The 16667-nt window shown below is 48.0% G+C and overlaps 5 protein-coding genes across 5 annotated transcripts; 2 read left to right on the top strand and 3 right to left on the bottom strand.

The window, feature by feature from the left end:
• Positions 1 to 44: 44 nt before the first annotated feature.
• On the top strand, positions 45 to 410 carry VTN00DRAFT_9938 (uncharacterized protein; the record flags this gene model as incomplete). Its single annotated transcript, XM_069436948.1, has 1 exon — positions 45 to 410. The coding sequence occupies one exon, from the start codon at positions 45 to 47 to the stop codon at positions 408 to 410; it is 366 nt and encodes a 121-aa protein (XP_069284537.1).
• A 1615-nt stretch (positions 411 to 2025) lies between these two features.
• VTN00DRAFT_9937 (uncharacterized protein) lies at positions 2026 to 3339 on the bottom strand (the record flags this gene model as incomplete). Its single annotated transcript, XM_069436947.1, has 1 exon — positions 2026 to 3339. The coding sequence occupies one exon, from the start codon at positions 3337 to 3339 to the stop codon at positions 2026 to 2028; it is 1314 nt and encodes a 437-aa protein (XP_069284536.1).
• Positions 3340 to 4853: 1514 nt separating this feature from the next.
• On the bottom strand, positions 4854 to 5168 carry VTN00DRAFT_9936 (uncharacterized protein; the record flags this gene model as incomplete). The annotated part of the gene is made up of 2 exons (XM_069436946.1): positions 4854 to 5090; positions 5145 to 5168. The coding sequence occupies 2 exons, from the start codon at positions 5166 to 5168 to the stop codon at positions 4854 to 4856; spliced, it is 261 nt and encodes an 86-aa protein (XP_069284535.1).
• A 2816-nt stretch (positions 5169 to 7984) lies between these two features.
• VTN00DRAFT_9935 (uncharacterized protein) lies at positions 7985 to 11014 on the top strand (the record flags this gene model as incomplete). The annotated part of the gene is made up of 6 exons (XM_069436945.1): positions 7985 to 8047; positions 8179 to 8632; positions 8685 to 9293; positions 9353 to 9679; positions 9750 to 10148; positions 10206 to 11014. The coding sequence occupies 6 exons, from the start codon at positions 7985 to 7987 to the stop codon at positions 11012 to 11014; spliced, it is 2661 nt and encodes an 886-aa protein (XP_069284534.1).
• Positions 11015 to 12909: 1895 nt separating this feature from the next.
• Positions 12910 to 14087, bottom strand: VTN00DRAFT_9934 (uncharacterized protein; the record flags this gene model as incomplete). The annotated part of the gene is made up of 2 exons (XM_069436944.1): positions 12910 to 13950; positions 14043 to 14087. 2 exons carry the CDS (start codon positions 14085 to 14087, stop codon positions 12910 to 12912), a joined length of 1086 nt encoding a protein of 361 aa, XP_069284533.1.
• Positions 14088 to 16667: the final 2580 nt, after the last annotated feature.

The raw sequence follows: 16667 nt of genomic DNA, 5'->3' as shown, positions 1-16667 counted from the left end.
CGCGTGCTGACCGGGAAGCAGCTCGTCAGGAGCTTAATGCTGCAATGGCTTGTTTGGCGCGGGTAGAGAAGCAGACTGATCTGCTGGAACAGCAAGGTGTTCTAATGTTGACAAAGAAGGCTCAGTCCGTGGAGGATCTTGAAGAATTAGAGCGTTCAGAGGCTGTATCTGAGGATGTTGATCCTGTTGAGGCTGAATGTCCTTCTAAACAGACATGTCAAGAGGGTCCAAGCACAGGCCCCTCCTCCTCCGGTGGGGGCCCAGGTGAGCCTGCTTCTCCTGCTGGGACTGGGTCCCCTGTGGACTATTCTCGCGTGCCATTCTGGGAATCCTCCCTTGACACCTTGTTTGCTGAAGGCGTAGATCCTCTGGCTTCGGGCAATCTGGGTTTCAAAGGTGGAATTCCTTGAGGAGTTTCTTGCACCCACTGCAGTTTTCTATGGGTTGCCAAGAATTCTCAAAGTCATCATAACCCTTCCATTTCAAAAGGTACATGAACTGCCCATTAATTATGCCACTGTCTAACACTTTTTCCACCTCATAGTCTTGATCATCATCTGGGTTCTCTGGTAGAATCTCTTCAGTCTTGGTGATCGGTTGGGCGTTCTCTGGCGCTGGTTCCAATAATGATATATGAAAAACTGGGTGTATCCGCATAGTATCTGGCAATTTAAGGTGGAAATTGACCTCTCCTTTCTTTTCTTCAATTTCAAATGGGCCAATCTTCTTAAAATCCAATTTGTTATTTGGCCTTTTTGTCTTCACATTTTTCTAAAGGAGATACACTTTATCTCCTGCCTTCAAGTCTGGTCCCTTCTTATGGTGTTGATTGTAGTACTTGGCAGTTCGGTATGCAATAAACTGAATATCTAGATTTAATTGTTGGTGAAGCTCTCTTAGCTGGTCAGCTCGGAGGATTCCTTTCTGTGCCAGAACCTTGTCTGGTTTCGGTTCCTGGTAGGCCGACAGTTCAAACCTGTAGTTGGCATAGAACAGTGACTCCTGGGTAGTCTCATTCTTGGCGCTGTTATATGTGAACTGGGCTATAGGTAAAAGTTCCACCCAGTTGTCTTGTTGGTAGTTGATATAGCAGCGCAGGTACTGTTCCAAGATTTGATTCATCTGTTCTGTTTGCCCATCAGTCTGGGGGTGAGCTGTTGTGGAGAGCTTATGCTTGGAGCCAAGTTGGCGGGTCAAGGTTTGCCAGAATCCTGAGGTAAAGAGCTTGTCTCTATCAGACACAAATTCTTCTGGCATTCCATGGTTCCCAAAAATGATCTGTAAGAATGTGTATGCCAGTTCCTCAGCATTGGATGATTTCTTGTACGGTAGGAAGTAGGCATACTTGGTCAGTCAGTCCACTATGACCAGAATGGCATTGTATGTTATTCCAGTTAGGGGTTCCTTTGATTCAGGCAAGTCTGTGATAAAATCCAGTGATATAGACTGCCAAGGTCTCTCTGGTGCTGCCAAGCTTTGTAAAAGACCATATGGTGCATGTCGTGCCGCCTTGCTTTGAATGCAGAGGTCGCATTGTGACACTATTCGTTGCACCATTTTTCTCAATCCTGGGAAGTAGAAATTCCTGGTGATCCTTTCAATAGTTTTTTCTATCCCCTGGTGACCGTGAGCGGGGGCTTCATGGATGTCTCTGACTAGATTCTCTCTTAATTTGGTGGGAACATAGACCAATCCTTGGAATAGGATGATATCTCCTTCCCCCTTGGTTATATTGGGATCGTTCTCGACCCCGTCAAGTTCCTTCACCATTGAATCCTTTTGGTAGGCTTCCTTAATCTTTTCCATCCAGGTGCCGGGTCCTAGTCTTAGAGCGGGTGCAGCTTGCCTGTCCACTGTGAGGGTCCCATCCGTCTCTTGCCGGAAAATCGCGGGTTGTGGAGAAGGCTCTCCCTCTTGGTAATCTGGTCTTCGACTGAGTGCATCTGCTCAGGCATTTTCTGAACCTCTTCAGTAGGTAATCTTAATGTCATAGGGAGCCAATTCTTCTGCCCATCTGACCTGTCTTCAGGTCAACTCCTTGGAGGTGGTGAAGTATGCCAGGTTCTTATGGTCGCAATAGATCACAACCTGGTGCTTTGCTCCCTCTAGGTAGTGCCGCCATTCTTTCACTGCTGCCATGATGGCCAGAAGTTCCTTGTCATGAATGTCGTAATTCAATTCTGGTGGGGTTATCTTTCGTGAGTAGAAGGCAATTGGATGCAGTTGTCCCTGCTCATCAGGTTGATTGATGCATGCTCCTATTGTGAAATCTGAGGCATCTGTTTCAATGAAGATAGGTTTCTCTGGGTCAAAAATTCCTAAGACCAGTGCTTCACAAAACTTCTGCTTAAGAAGATCAAATGCCTTCTGCTGCTCTTTTTTCCATTCAAATTTCTGGTCCTTTTGGGTGAGCTTTGTCAAGGGTTCCACAATCTTGGAGTAGTTCCATATGAACTTCTGATAGAAGTTGGCAAATCCAAGAAAAGCTTGTGTCTCCTTGACTGTTGTTGGCTTGGGCCATCCTTGTATGGCTGTGACCTTTCCTTTATTCATTTCAACATGTCCCAGGGAGATCATGAAGCCAAGAAACTCTGTTCTCTGGGTATGCCATTCACATTTTTCTGGTGCAACTGAGAGTTTTTTCTCCTTCAGGGCTTCTAACACCTTCCACACATGTTGTCTGTGTTCTTCTAAGGTTTCTGAGTAGATAAGAATGTCATCCAAATAGGCCATGCAAAAGACATCCAGGTATTTCTGTAGGGTATTGTTGACCAGACTCTGGAAGGTCGCGGGCGCATTGGTAAGACCAAATGGCATGACTGTGTATTCAAAATGTCCTAGCCGGGTCCTGAAGGCAGTTTTCCATTCTTCCCCTTCCTTTATGTGCACCAGGTAATACCCTTCTCTAAGGTCCAACTTGGTAAAGAACTTTGCCTTCCGCAATCTATCCTGCAACTCAGAGATGAGTGGTAAGGGGTAGCGGTTCTTGACAGTGATGTTATTGAGTTGGTGATAGTCCACACAAAGTTGGAGTTTTCCATTCTTCTTTGGAACAAACAAAATTGGATATCCAGCTGGTGATGTAGAATGCTGGATATATCCTTGTTCCAGGTTCTTCTCAACATACTCTTGGAGCACCTCATGCGCCTTCTCAGAGAGTGGGTAAATAGGTTTGAACGCCGGTTGCATTCCAGGCTTCAAGGGTATCTCATGATCCCAAGGCTGATGTTCTGGCAGCTGTCCTCTGCCTTGTTCCTTGAAAACTTCTTCAAAGTCCCAGTATTCCTTTGGGACTGCTTCCATTCCGGTCAAGGGCAGTTGGTCCTCTCTCTGCTCCATGGATCCAATCACCAAATCTGGTGCTAGGGTGAGATACAAGACTCCCACTTGTTCTCCCCTTTTCCACATTCACATCATTGCATTCTGAGAGATTTCTTTGATCTCCACTGGCAGTTCTTCTTCCTCAGGATGCCTATCAGGCCTTATACCTCTGTTGGATTCTTCCGTCAACTGCACTTTTCCTGTTACCCAGTCTATCTGTGGGTTGTGCATCCTCAACCATGGTATCCCTAGAATTATATCATGTCCTGGCATCCGTGTGATATCAAGGTTGATCTTTTCCTTGTGCTGTCCTATCTTCAGGGAGGACTGGTCGGTCTCTATCCGCACCCATCCTCCTCCATAGCTGCTGGCAGATCCATCAACTGTAGATAACTGATACGGCTCCTTCTTTCCTGTGAAGGGGATCCCATTCCTGGTGACAAATGTGTTGCTGACAAAATTTCCCATGGCTCCACTGTCAATCATGGCCCTTGCTTTCTTCCCATTGATCTTGACAGTGATCACCAATTGTTTCAATAAGTCCATTCCATTAAGTGTTGTTCCATTTCACATGCTTGTAGCTGGGTTCAGGGACCTAGACCAAGACTCCTGCAAGGGTCCCATACTAGCAGGGTCCTCTAGTTTTTTGATTTCTTGGGGTCTTTTGGAAACCATCCTGTCATGTTCTTGGAGGCATAATGATCAGAGCAGTTGTTATTATAGCAGGCTGTCCATGGTAATCTAGCATGCTTGTTCCTTTCTGTGACCAATATCTGTTTTCAGTTGTCTTGTTTTCTGTCCGGGCATTTCCAACCCATATGGTCATTCTTTCTGCAGTGGATACACAGCTTCTGCTCATAGCGCTTTTTCTGTTTATCTATCCAGTTGGGATTGGGCCCTCTGACTTATCTGTTTGTTGTTCCCTGGGTGCTCCATTCTCTTCTAGTCACATTGTCTAGTTCCATAGCATCACCTCCATTTCCTGTGTGTTGAGGGGCTTGTTGAAAAGGATTGAATCATCATTGCTTAGTCCGTCGTTCAAAGAGTCAGTTGTCAATTCAGGTTGCCATGAGTATCAGGTTATTGAGGTCAGTTGGTTCCTCTGCTGCAAGGAGCCCATTCTTGACCTCCTCTTTCAGTCCTCAATAGTAGTGTTCCATGAGCACTCATTCTGACCAGTCTCCAAGGAAGGTTGCTGCTTGTTGGAACTCCATGGTATAGTTGGTGACCAACATTTTCTGCTGGATGGACATGATAGTCCTGGTGGCCTTTTTTACCTCATCTAAATCCCCAAAATTCTGTTTGATCCAAGTCAGGAATGCATTGAAGCTGTTGAAGGTCTCAGTGGTTTCAGCTTGTTGTTGTTCAGATGACCTCTCTAGGCAGTCCTTCAGGTAGGGGTCAAACCACTGAGCTGCAGTGCTTCATAGGTAGGTTGCTGCAAACATGACCTTTCTTTCTTCATTTGGGAATTCGTGGGGGTTAAAGAAAAAATAGAGCTCCAACTGGGAGATGAATGTCTGTAGCTTTTTTCAGTCGCCATAGTAGAGGTTGGGTTTCACAATCTTGGTCTTGGAGTTGACATCAGGGTTGGTAGGGTCCTGGGCTGCAAGGTTCAATGTATGGTTGGTGCTTGCCCCAGCCTGCTGTCCCAGTAGGTGAATCTGTTCATGGAGCTGGTTGTTCCCATTGATCTGGTTTTGAAGCTTGTCCTGCAGCTGGTTAACCTGCTCCCTAAGGGTGGTATTCTCACCAGTCTGTTCTTGCAGCTGGTTCTCCAATCAATTGACTTGATTCTGTAATTCTCTAAGAACTTGAACAACTTCCTGGGGGGTGATGTTTTCCATTTTCGCTTCTTTCCCTGCTTGCCTTCTGCAAGAAAGGTGGTCAAAGTGTAACGACGGGCCTAGGACTTCTTAGGCGGAGGGCCGTTGGGTTTATCTTGAAGGACAGAAGACAAGGGAAAAGATAGATAATAGTCGTTACTAGCAATGTTAACTCTAGGATTGCTATTTGAGTTGACCACGGGGTCCTAATCCCCATGGTTAAGGAGTGTCTTATATACATCCTAAGTTCTGCCCGGAAATACCTATCCGGTGGATCATGACTATGGATGGATCAAGGGTCATGTTGGATCAAGAGGTCGGATGGATCAAGGGCCCTGATGGATCATAGCCATCACTCTTGATCCATTGTCACGTGACAGGTCCTCCCCCTCACTGTCTTGTCGGAATCCCTAGGCTGTGCCATAACAATTCTAAACACCATTCAACTGGTGCGAAGCGATTGCTTATTCTTGACAGCCATTCTAGCCATCAAACTGCAGATTTTGATACTTTCTGCAAGGAGAATACAATTATCTGTCTTTGTATGCCTCCACATATATCTCATCTTCTACAACCACTAGATGTTGGAGTTTTTGGGCCGCTTAAACGCGCATATGGGAAATTGACTGAGGGGATGATGGCAGCCAGAAACAATCATATTGATAAAGAGGATTTTCTGCATCTATATCCTTCTGCACGCGAGAAGGTTTTTAATCAAAAGAACATATGCAGTGGCTTTGCAGGAGCTGGTCTTAAGCCACTTGATAAAGATCAGGTTCTTGAAAAGATTACTTTTCAACTTTGTACGCCAACACCACCACTTCTTGTTGAAGGTTCAATATCATCTGCTTTTCAAACACCTCAGAATCCTCATCAACTTGATCACAAGGTTCGCAGCTTGCAGAAAAGCCTGCAGAAAAGAAAGCTTTCTAGCAGTCCTGTGTCCCATATTCAACATCTTGAAAAGGCTGCGCAGATGGCAATGAATATGAACCTTCTTCTTCAACAAGAAATTAAGGTTCTACAGGCTGAAAATGAGCAGAAAATGAGAAAGAAGGCAAGGCGGCATGCTACTCTAGGAAATGATGTCTTTTTATCTGTACAGGAAGGTCAAGATCGTGTTCAGCAGCTTGATACACAGGTTGAGGAGCAGGTTGAAGAGCCTATATCTAGGCCTCGCAAGCGAGCTCCACAACACTGCAGTGGTTGCGGGACTGTTGGACATACAATACAAAATTGTCCTAATAAATAGCTACATATTCTACTACTAGATAATCTAATTTTTAATGGCGTTGGTGGTTGAAAAGCTTCAAAAAAGGTAGGGTGCGGAGAAAGTGGACGGTTCGGCTGTGTGGACGGCTCGGCCGTTGATTACGTTAGTTATAGTTAGATCACTAATATATTTCTAATCGAAGTTGGCGGCAGAAGTTTAAGCTCCATCTTATCTCCAGGAGTTTTGGGATGGTGGTTGGTCCGTGGGCAGAAGCGGAGATCCAGCGCCGGACTATCGGATCCATGGCATCATTGACCTGCAGCCGGGCCTTGTGATTGGCGCAAGGGGGTCCGGATGACTTTACTTATCGACGTGCCGAAAGCGGTCCTGCAGAGACAGCCAAGTGATTTTCAACTTTTTTTTATGTTATTCTTCACTTGCACCTGGTCTTGGCTAGCTAGGAAGCTAAGTCACAGGCAATTTCCCTGCAAAACGGTCAGCGCCCAATTTAATTTAATTTAAAACCAGAGACACCGGACCCGCGGGCTTGACATGTGCCGGATCTCAGCGCCAACCCCGACCGGCGATGATGGGTGACAGCCTGTCTGACAGGGGATGCCTGCCGGTAACCAGTAGCGGCCCACGGCAGCCCAAGTCAGGGTTCGACTGCAGCAGGGAGCCGTGAAGGACATGTCGTCATAGATCGAAAGAAACATATCGAAAAGCCCAGCCATATTCCCGGCCCTAGGAGGCTCTAGCGCCCTGACTGCCCGACCGTCCAAGACAGACAAGAAATTAGTAGACTTCAGTAACACCAGCGTGCGAGCGGTGCTAAATAAGTTTAATTATGGTGCTAACCCGGAGTGGTAGCCCAGTACGATAGGCTGTCGGTGATAGGTGACCTGTCTCAGCGTCAATTTGAATCCCAGGGACGCCAGGACTGGACGTGGAGTCTTATCCATGACTCCGTCTTCTGCGTGATCGGCTGGCCTGAGGAGCTGGCCCCTCTGGGCAGAGCTGTGGCGTCGTGAAAATCCTCGATTTCTTGGATGATGGAGTGGCGGTGCGCTGGGGACGGGATGGAGCCTGAGCCAGACGGGAGCCGCGATCGGCGCCCGCAAGATCGATCTGCGCAGTCGGACCAGGAGATCGTCCAGCGTCCTGTTTCTTATCCTGACTTCGAGCCGCGTGTGCGTCTGCTGCTTGTTGGCCTGGTTTTGCCACGCCAGATGGCTCTACCGTGGGTGTAGAGATGCGCGTGTTGGACAGCATTCCCAGGGGTTGATCTTGGTGTGGACGGCGTGCTTGGGACCTGAGCCCATCCTGCCAAATAACCTTTACTCTAGTGGGAAGATCATCAACAAGTCAAGCCCTTGGCCTTGTCCCCCCTCACTCATTCGTGCCTCTCGCGCTCTCTCTTTTTCCTCTCTTTTTTACCCCGTGTCGTCTCTCCCCCCCTTCTTGTCCCTCTTTTCTACCTTTCTTTTTCTTCTGTCGCTACCGTCTCAATTGAATTGATTGACCGACTGGCTGGTTCCTGGCTGTGCCTGAGACGGCACACGCTCTTCCCCGTTTTGTTAACCCTATCCCTCCCCCCCCCGCTTGGGACAGGAGATCTCGCAAAATGGCGACCTACAATGAGGGTCCTGGTAGCCCTCACCACTGGCTGTTCAGGCGCGCTGACGAGGTAAGGCGTTAATTCCTCTTCACGGTCGAATTGACAAGGCCGGATTGCTCGTCAACACGGTATCCAATGGGCCATTTCTCCAGGGAATGATGTGCTCTCGATGCGGTCAATGAATGCGCTGACCTTCATAGCCGAAAGATGACTCCAACTCCGCCTCGGGTCTCGTCTCGACCTTGGTTCCCTCCTTGATCATCTTCGGCGTCATGGTCCTGCTGTTCATCATCCTCCGTCGCAGCCAGCGCAGGATGTACATGCCCCGGACGTACATTGGCTCGTTGCGTCCCCACGAGCGCTCCCCGGAGTCATCGACGGGCCTGATCGGCTGGATTATCGACATGTACAAGCTGCCCGATACGTACGTCCTGCAGCACCACTCGATGGACGCGTACCTCCTGCTCCGCTACCTCAAGCTGATGACCGTCATCTGCTTCGTCGGCTGCCTGATGACCTGGCCCATCTTGTTCCCCGTCAATGCCACCGGCGGAGGGATCAAATCGCAGCTGGATATCCTCACCTTGTCGAACATCAGGGACGGTAACTTCGCCAGATACTACGCACACACGTTCGTGACGTGGTTGTTTGTTGGTGGGTAGTCGCGATGATTGAAGGATCGTATTCAAGCTCTAACTCCATCCAGGCTTTGTCTTCTTCCTGATGACCAGGGAGTGTATCTACTATATCAACTTGCGCCAGGCCTACGCGCTTTCCCCGTCCTACGCATCCCGTCTCTCTTCCCGGACCGTGCTGTTCTCCTCCGTTCCCGAGGAGTATCTCAGTGAAGAAAAGATCCGGGGAATTTTCGGCAACGACAAGGTCAAGAATGTCTGGATCGCGACAGATATTAACGAACTCGAGGATAAAGTCGAGGAAAGAGAAAACGCGGCCATGAAGCTGGAAGCGGCGGAGATCAAGCTGATCAGACTCGCCAACGAAGCACGCCTCAAGGCGCTGAAGAAGGGCCAGGCCACTCCGGAGGACGAAACGGCGCGGCTGGATGAGCGGGACGGTGAATCCGGCTCCGTCGCAGCGCGCTGGATCAAGGACTCGGACCGACCTACGCACAGGTTGACGCCCCTTATCGGGAAGAAAGTCGATACCATCAACTGGGCCCGATCTGAGATCGAACGCCTCACTCCGGAGATCGAAGAACTGCAGGCGCGGCACCGTGCTGGCGAAGCCAAGTTGGTCACATCCGTATTCGTTCAGTTCCACACTCAGGCTGATGCCCAGGGTGCCTACCAGTCAGGTATGCTGCCCTTCTACTAATGTGCTTCCGGCTTGGCCTTGATTGACTTGCTTTTTCAGTTGCCCACAATCTTCCTCTGCACATGGCACCTCGCTACATTGGCATCGATCCCACCCAAGTAATCTGGTCGAACCTTCGCATTCGGTGGTGGGAGCGCGTGATCCGATACTTCGCAACAGTCGGCTTTGTTGTCGCCCTGATCATCTTTTGGGCCATCCCGACAGCGGTCGTCGGTGCAATTTCCAACATCAACTTCCTGACGCAAAAAGTCCCTTTCCTTCGCTTCATCGATTCTGTACCAGACTGGATCAAGGGTGTAATCACTGGTCTCCTTCCAACTGTTGCCATGGCTGTGCTTATGGCTCTTCTGCCTATTGTGCTCCGACGTAAGTTCAACCCACTCTTAAGGGCCAACTCTCCTGCAGGCAGTTGCTGATCGCTTGCGTGATTTCGCAGTAATGGCAAAGCTGGGTGGTGTGCCAACCGCGGCCGCTGTGGAGTTGAGGACGCAGAACTTCTACTTCGCTTTCCAGGTTGTCCAGGTTTTCCTCGTTGTGACCCTTACCTCTTCAGCCGCGGGTGTGGTCGAGGATATCATTCAGCAACCTCCCAAGGCCGCGACGTTGCTCGCCCAGAACCTCCCGAAGGTGTCTAATTTCTACATTTCATACATCATCCTGCAGGGGTTGTCGTTCAGCTCTGGCGAACTCCTTCAGCTCTCGGGGTTGATTCTTAGCAAGATCCTGGGAAAACTTCTGGACAACTCTCCGCGGAAGATGTACAACCGCTGGGCAAGCCTGTCTGGCCTGGGCTGGGGAACCGTCTTCCCTGTCTTTGAACTCCTTGCAGTAATTGGTGAGTCTTCAACCTATTCCTTCCGCTGACTGTTCGGTGCTGATAGCCTAATTCTAGCCCTCACTTACTCCTGCATTGCACCACTTGTTCTCGGATTCGCGACCATTGGCCTGTATCTCTTCTACTTCGCCTACCGATACAACATGCTGTACGTTTCGAACGCTGATATCGACACCCAAGGCAGGGTTTACATCCAAGCTCTGCAGCACACGACGACCGGCTGCTACCTCCTTATGGTGTGCCTCGTCGGCCTGTTCGCCATTGGAACAGCGGCTGATCGCAGGGCGCTTGGCCCCTTGATCCTGATGATCATCTTCCTCATCTTTATCACACTATACCACATCACGCTGAACCAGGCGATCGCTCCGCTCCTTGACTACCTCCCCAAGAACCTGGAGTCTGAACAGCAGGCGCTGCTGAGCCAGGGACCATCACCCGCTCAAAAGGACAGTGACAACAACACTGTGGACGGCATCGACACCGCTGAGAAGGGCCTATCCGCCGCTGAGTCTCCCGCGGACCAGCAGCAGCAACCAAACTTCATCCTCAAGTTCTTCCGTCCAGACAAGTATGCCAATTACGCGACTCTCCGCCGCCTGATCCAGACCGGTGATGCAGAAACGGAAACCCCCACGTACCCGCCCGAGGTCGAGCGCGACGCGTACTTCCACCCGGCCATCAAGGCCCAGGCACCACTGCTCTGGATCCCCCGCGACGACGCCGGGGTCAGCAGACAGGAGGTGCAGCACTCTCTGCGGGTGATCCCGATCACGGACGAGGATGCCTGGCTGGACGATAAGAACAAGATCCACTGGAATGAGGAGAAGGGCGAGCCACCGATCTACGAGGAGAAGATCTACTACTAGTTTGGTTGAATGCTCACGGTCCCCTTCTAAAAAGATTTCAACATCATCTCATTATTCTACCCTATATACCTGCCATCCATATATTACCTTTCGTGGAAGACGTAGTACGAGATTCCCCAGGTTGGTTGTTGGTGGTGATAGTCGCCTCTAATTTTTTTTATTCTTTTTTATATTTTGGGCGGCTGCCACACTAGTCTGATACCCCATGATCTTCATCATCATTTTCTTTACTATATCTATCACTATCTTCATCAATGTGTTTGGCTAGCGGCGCAGTTTCCGTCACTCAAGCCATTTATTCTCTATTACCAACCTTAAACCACATTCAATCCATGACATGTCATGTCGAATCCAGTCAAAAAAAGAAAAAGAAGGTCGTTACCACGTCATGCAGAATCAGAATCAACAAGATTCCTCATTGATGATATTGGCATATCATATGATATGATCAGATGACGTCGTGACAAAGACAAAACAAAAAAAGCGTGGTTTTTTTGAGATGTTTCCGTTCTGGTCATTTTTTGACTGCGATTCTTATACTATATCTATTTGTGTTGTCGTCCTATTAATTGGGGATACAGTATAGTATAATTAATCTACGATCGGATACAGTCACCTTTATTCTTTTTGCTTATTTTGGAAATAAAACTGTAGAGGGGATGTACATCGGACCAGGTATCTGCTGCTAACAGTACAAGGCAGTCTCCCCTAACATGCCCCGCACCTCCTGTTCAGGTAATGCACTCCTAGGTAGCCTGCAGTTCCTACCTAGGTACCTGGATAGGTGGTTCTTAGCCGTTCCCTTCTCAGAAAAGCTCATTGAATATTTCTATTCGAGGAACCGCCTACCTAATCCTCCATGATAATACAATTACAAAATTGATATCTATCTAATCTACATACTTATTTAATTGCTAATACCTAGTCAATGTACACTTTCTCAGTGTAGGACTCTCGATTCCATGGATATAGAGCTATGTCCGCTGTTTATATGTATATAGCCTAAAAAAAAAAAATAGACAGCATAGCATACCGTAGCATAGCAGTAACTGTAACACGGGAAGGAAAGAAAGCAAAGAACCCTTGGAATAGAATAGAGAAAAAAAATGCAGGGACACGCCAAAGATTTATTCATATTATGCACTGTACATATTGCTCTGGACATATAGATACAGCCTAGTAGTTAGATAGGCCTTGCAAGTTCCAGGTACAGTACAGTGTGATGAGAACGTTGTATTGCGTTGGCTACAATATTGCTCGAATGAACTACTACTACTACTTGTGATGTGAGAACAGAAAATCATAGATTAGAACCTGACTTGACTCCCTAGCTTAGATAGCTAGAAAGTAAAAAGAAAAGAATTACTCCCAGCAAGCAGCACTGAAGAAAGACTTCATCTGGTAAGAGTAAGACTGAGATTTAAAAAATATATTCGTACTGTACATAACATAGCAAGCATTACATAGCAAGCATTAACAACAGGTCCCAAATTCGATTCCCAACTCAACCGGGCCGCCAGACTTTTTGAGAAACGTGACAACAACATGGTAAGAAGAAAAAGGAATGGGAACTACAAATCTCGACCCACTGCCAGATAAAATGAAAGGCCGGATCGACAGGTGTTAAAAAGAAAAAGAGACACCACGACACTTCAAGAAATAACCGACAATTCCCCAACGCCCTTTTTTCAAGGTCCCACCTGCATTGCTTCGACAGGGAAACTCTGACAAATGAAGTTAACTGTATTTCATCATATCGAATCTCCTCCCAACATGATGTTTCGTACCACTGTCGACTGCTTTAGGAATACTTCTTTCTTCCTTGAGACCGATCCGTCCTAGTTTGTTCCCACCTTGATCGTCGGTGCTATCGCACCGCAGATAGATCCACTCGTTTAAAAGAAGTCATGAGCCCTGGGCCTGTTCCGTGGAGGGCCATATGCGCGACGACGACGACGACGAGGAGGAGGAGGAGGAGGAGGCGACACCTGGGAATACTCCGCCCAGATCTCGAAGCGAGAAGAGCCAGAAGAAAAAGACGATGACGATGTCGAACTCTCCGGGAAGAAGATGTCATCAAATATTCTAGCTGCGTCCATATCGTTCTCTGTGTAATCCTCCAGACTATTGTCCTCCGTATGCTCTTGGTGGTTGTAATGGTCATAGTACGACTGCTGGCCTGGTGATTCTAGGATATGGATTCCGTGATGAGAACCTCCTGAGACATCGTATTCTTCTTCTCCTCTCAGGCGGTTCCTTCTCTCGTGTGATGGGTATCCATCATCCTCCATGTCGTCAATATCCATAGCCATCTGCTCGTACCCGCCGTGGTCGCTCATGTTCTCCTTGTCATCGCTGGCGGATGCGTACCAGTCGTTCGTCGGATCAAACTGAGATGATGATGGCCAGGAGATCTCCACGTCCGCGGGGTCCTCATAGATCTCGAACGTAGTGGTGAATTTGCGTTTCCTGGAGCAAGTGGGCTCTATCCAACCCGCAGCCAACTCCTGACGTAGTGGCGCAAGAGGGGAGCGGTGATAATGGTCCTGGGCGTAATATATGCCCTCCGTGAATGTAGTAGTCGACTGGAAACAGGTTACTGGGCTTACTGAGAGATCCAACGCACCATGAAGCTCCAAATCCTCGAAGAACTGCTGTGCTAGTTCGTCACTGTCGAACTTGGGGAAGTTGACCAGGTCTTGGTCTTCCTCTTCCTCTTTCGACGGCCGGTATTTCTCCGCGGTTCTGGCCCTCTTGTTTGGTGGTGGCATGAGCGTAGTATCGTCCGAGATATCATCCATCGTCTCGTGTGCGCGTCGAGCTTTGCCAGCTTTTGGGGTTTTCTCACATGTGGTTTCGAAGAGAGGAGTCACAGTACCAGCAGTAGCAGTTTTCTGGGTCTGGGTAGCCTCCCTCTCACGACGGGAGATAGCAGCCTGCTTGTTTTTCAGTCAGCAAAAGCCCCATCCGTCTATCTATCTAATCACCTGTCCGGACGGGCACCAGCTAGGTAGGTAGGTATCATTACATGATGTTCCACGTCCAAACACAGCTGGAAATCCACTTCGTCCATCTTCGCGGAAGGTCGGAGGGTGAAATTCCAGAGCTAGTAAATGGAAGATCTCCTGTTAGCTTGTGTGCTTATCTCACTCTCTAAGTTTCAAGGTGAAGTAGAGGTATATGTATCCAAAACAAAGGAACTCGCTTTGATTAGGGAATCGATGCTCAATAGCCAGCGCCTCATGCCCATCGTATGTTGCTGGGTCCTGTCTTGGGACCTGCCCCGGTTGGGAAGAGCCTTGGCCTTAGAGCTGGCGATCAGCCGGAGAGGAGGTCAAGGACGTGTCTCGATTTGAGTGGGGATATGATATATCGGATTCCACCGCATGGCATCGATATGGATGGATTTGTGCGTTCTAGGAATTTGAGCACGGAAGTGGGTGAGGGGATAGTAGAGTCTTAGAACCTCTTGATGGACGAGAACGATAGTCCGTTGGATGAGTCGGTGCTGAGCTCTTGGTTCCAACAGGAGGACGTTGAATGCAAGAAGAAGTTCGAGGGGCAATGAGAGACAGAGAGAAATACTTGCCTTGACGATAGCGTTGAATAAGAACAGAGCCAGCTGGTTGGTGAATGCCTTCACACGCGGGGGAGGGGTATTGGACGGGAGGAAGAGCGAAGGAACAAACCTTCAGCGGTGGTAGAGAGAAGTGAATGTAGGGGATACCGCCAAACGCAGTAAATATGATGGCGCTGTCAAAAAATTTCATCGCGTTTGCGGAACATGCAGATGTTTGTGGAGGAGTAGAAGAAGGCAAGAGCCGGCGTTATGGATACTGAATCCGTCAGAGACTTCTTGCAAAGCCCGCCAGCTGCGCTCTCAGCACTCTTCCCTTTCTCATCTGCCAGAAGTTTCCAGCAACAAGACTTTGTTGGTAACTACAGTGACATTGCGCAGAACCTTTTGTTGCAAGCCAAATATAGAAGTTGGCCATCTTAGCCCTGTAGATGAGGGCACAGCAGCGACAGCTTCAGCTTTGCTTTTCATATATTGGAGAGCCTCCGTATATCTTGCGGAAGGAAATCCAGCTCGAGTCTCCTGAAATGCTAAACTGCTTGATTCCACAGCCCGTCTCGATAGATGACTTTTTGTCTCCTCCGCTGCAGCCTGAAGAATTAGAAAATCCTAGCTGCACTTGGGCCGTTGAACAGCAAGAAGTCGTAATCCGCCACATCCAGAGGAAGCTGTGCTACTTATCCTAGAGGAACATTATCCCGCAGACTCTGTGTAGTAGATTGATATCGTCAGATATCTGATACTTTTGCAGCATGAAAACCTACATGGAGATTGCGTCGATGAAGCCAACCTATAGAACTCCTAGTCATTCACGGGATAATAAGACTCAACATCAAAGAAGTATAAAGGACTTAGAAAACGAATAAGAGAAAAGTATAATTCTAGTCTCTCTGATTTCTGTTGGGCCCAAACCCATACCCAACTGACGCATATTGCAAAATGGCGTCTTCGTGCGGAAAAGGATCCTTGCAGTATCTTCAGCAAAAACACATCTTTGAAATCCATTTTTCTCGTAAAGGAAAAGAGGATAAAACGGAGGTGTCTTGAATGTAAAAAAGTAACAGATCCAATCTGCTGATTTAGAGGATATTTTTTGCCTTGTAGTTCTTATCAAGACTTAATTATCATATGTAGCATATGTGGAGAGGGAAATTAACGGCCTGACCACTGTAGTCAGGAATCAAAAACAAAAGCTAAATTAACTGACTATGGAATCATTAGAGCAGTTAAAGGATATATAAGCATTCCTTAGCTATCATATGTAGGAAGTGGTATCAATGCAACTCATGAGGTCGAAATAAAATGCCCGGATGTACTAATCTGCACGTCAGGTAGCTGGGAGTTAAAAAGCATACTAATCTTTATTCTGTCAAATCTTCCACGCTTATCAGGATGACTATCTACCTACCATGTTTTAGCCACCACGCGATTACATCTGATCAGATACGCGTACTCATCGCTGCGCGAACTATGTGTAAGTATCTGGGGTTTTTAGATCCGTGATCTAGAATCGTATGCTTCCAGAAAGTAAATAAATGATACATAACTGTAAAAAAAAGATCACCTTCTATTAATTATTACTAAATAGGTAACGTCAACACACTGACCTCCCTTACTACTGTACCTCCGCGTTCTCCGTAAGGGACACGAATCAAAGAGGACGAGCCACGTTTCGCGGAGAGATCATCGATTCTCGAAATCTGATATATCCACTGCAGAACCCAAAGCGGAAACCCGAGATCTGATCTACGCAAGAAACCCTACGAATCTCGAAGAATATGCTGAAGTCAAAGCACGCGGCCCGCGGCCCGCTGCGGGGGCTAGAGCTGAAGAAAGTCAGCCGTAGCGAGCGATCAGCGCAGGTGATGTTCAGGAAAACCTTCTGTGACCTGTCAGAACATAATCTTTTATGAACGGCTCGATTATACAATTGAATAGACCGGCGAATAATCTGATAGTTGTACACATAAACCGCGTCCTGAAGTAGATCTTCGTGCCTAACCAACGTAATTGTAATCCTGTACATAAGACATTGTCAGATAAACCCCCCACTACCATACCAACTGTTACGATCAG

Source organism: Thermoascus crustaceus (genome assembly GCF_041956765.1).
Source record: "Thermoascus crustaceus strain CBS 181.67 unplaced genomic scaffold VTN00scaffold_8, whole genome shotgun sequence".
Lineage (NCBI taxonomy): Eukaryota > Fungi > Ascomycota > Eurotiomycetes > Eurotiales > Thermoascaceae > Thermoascus > Thermoascus crustaceus.
Note: the sequence above shows the minus strand (reverse complement) of the source record. Positions and strands in the feature narration are given on the sequence as shown.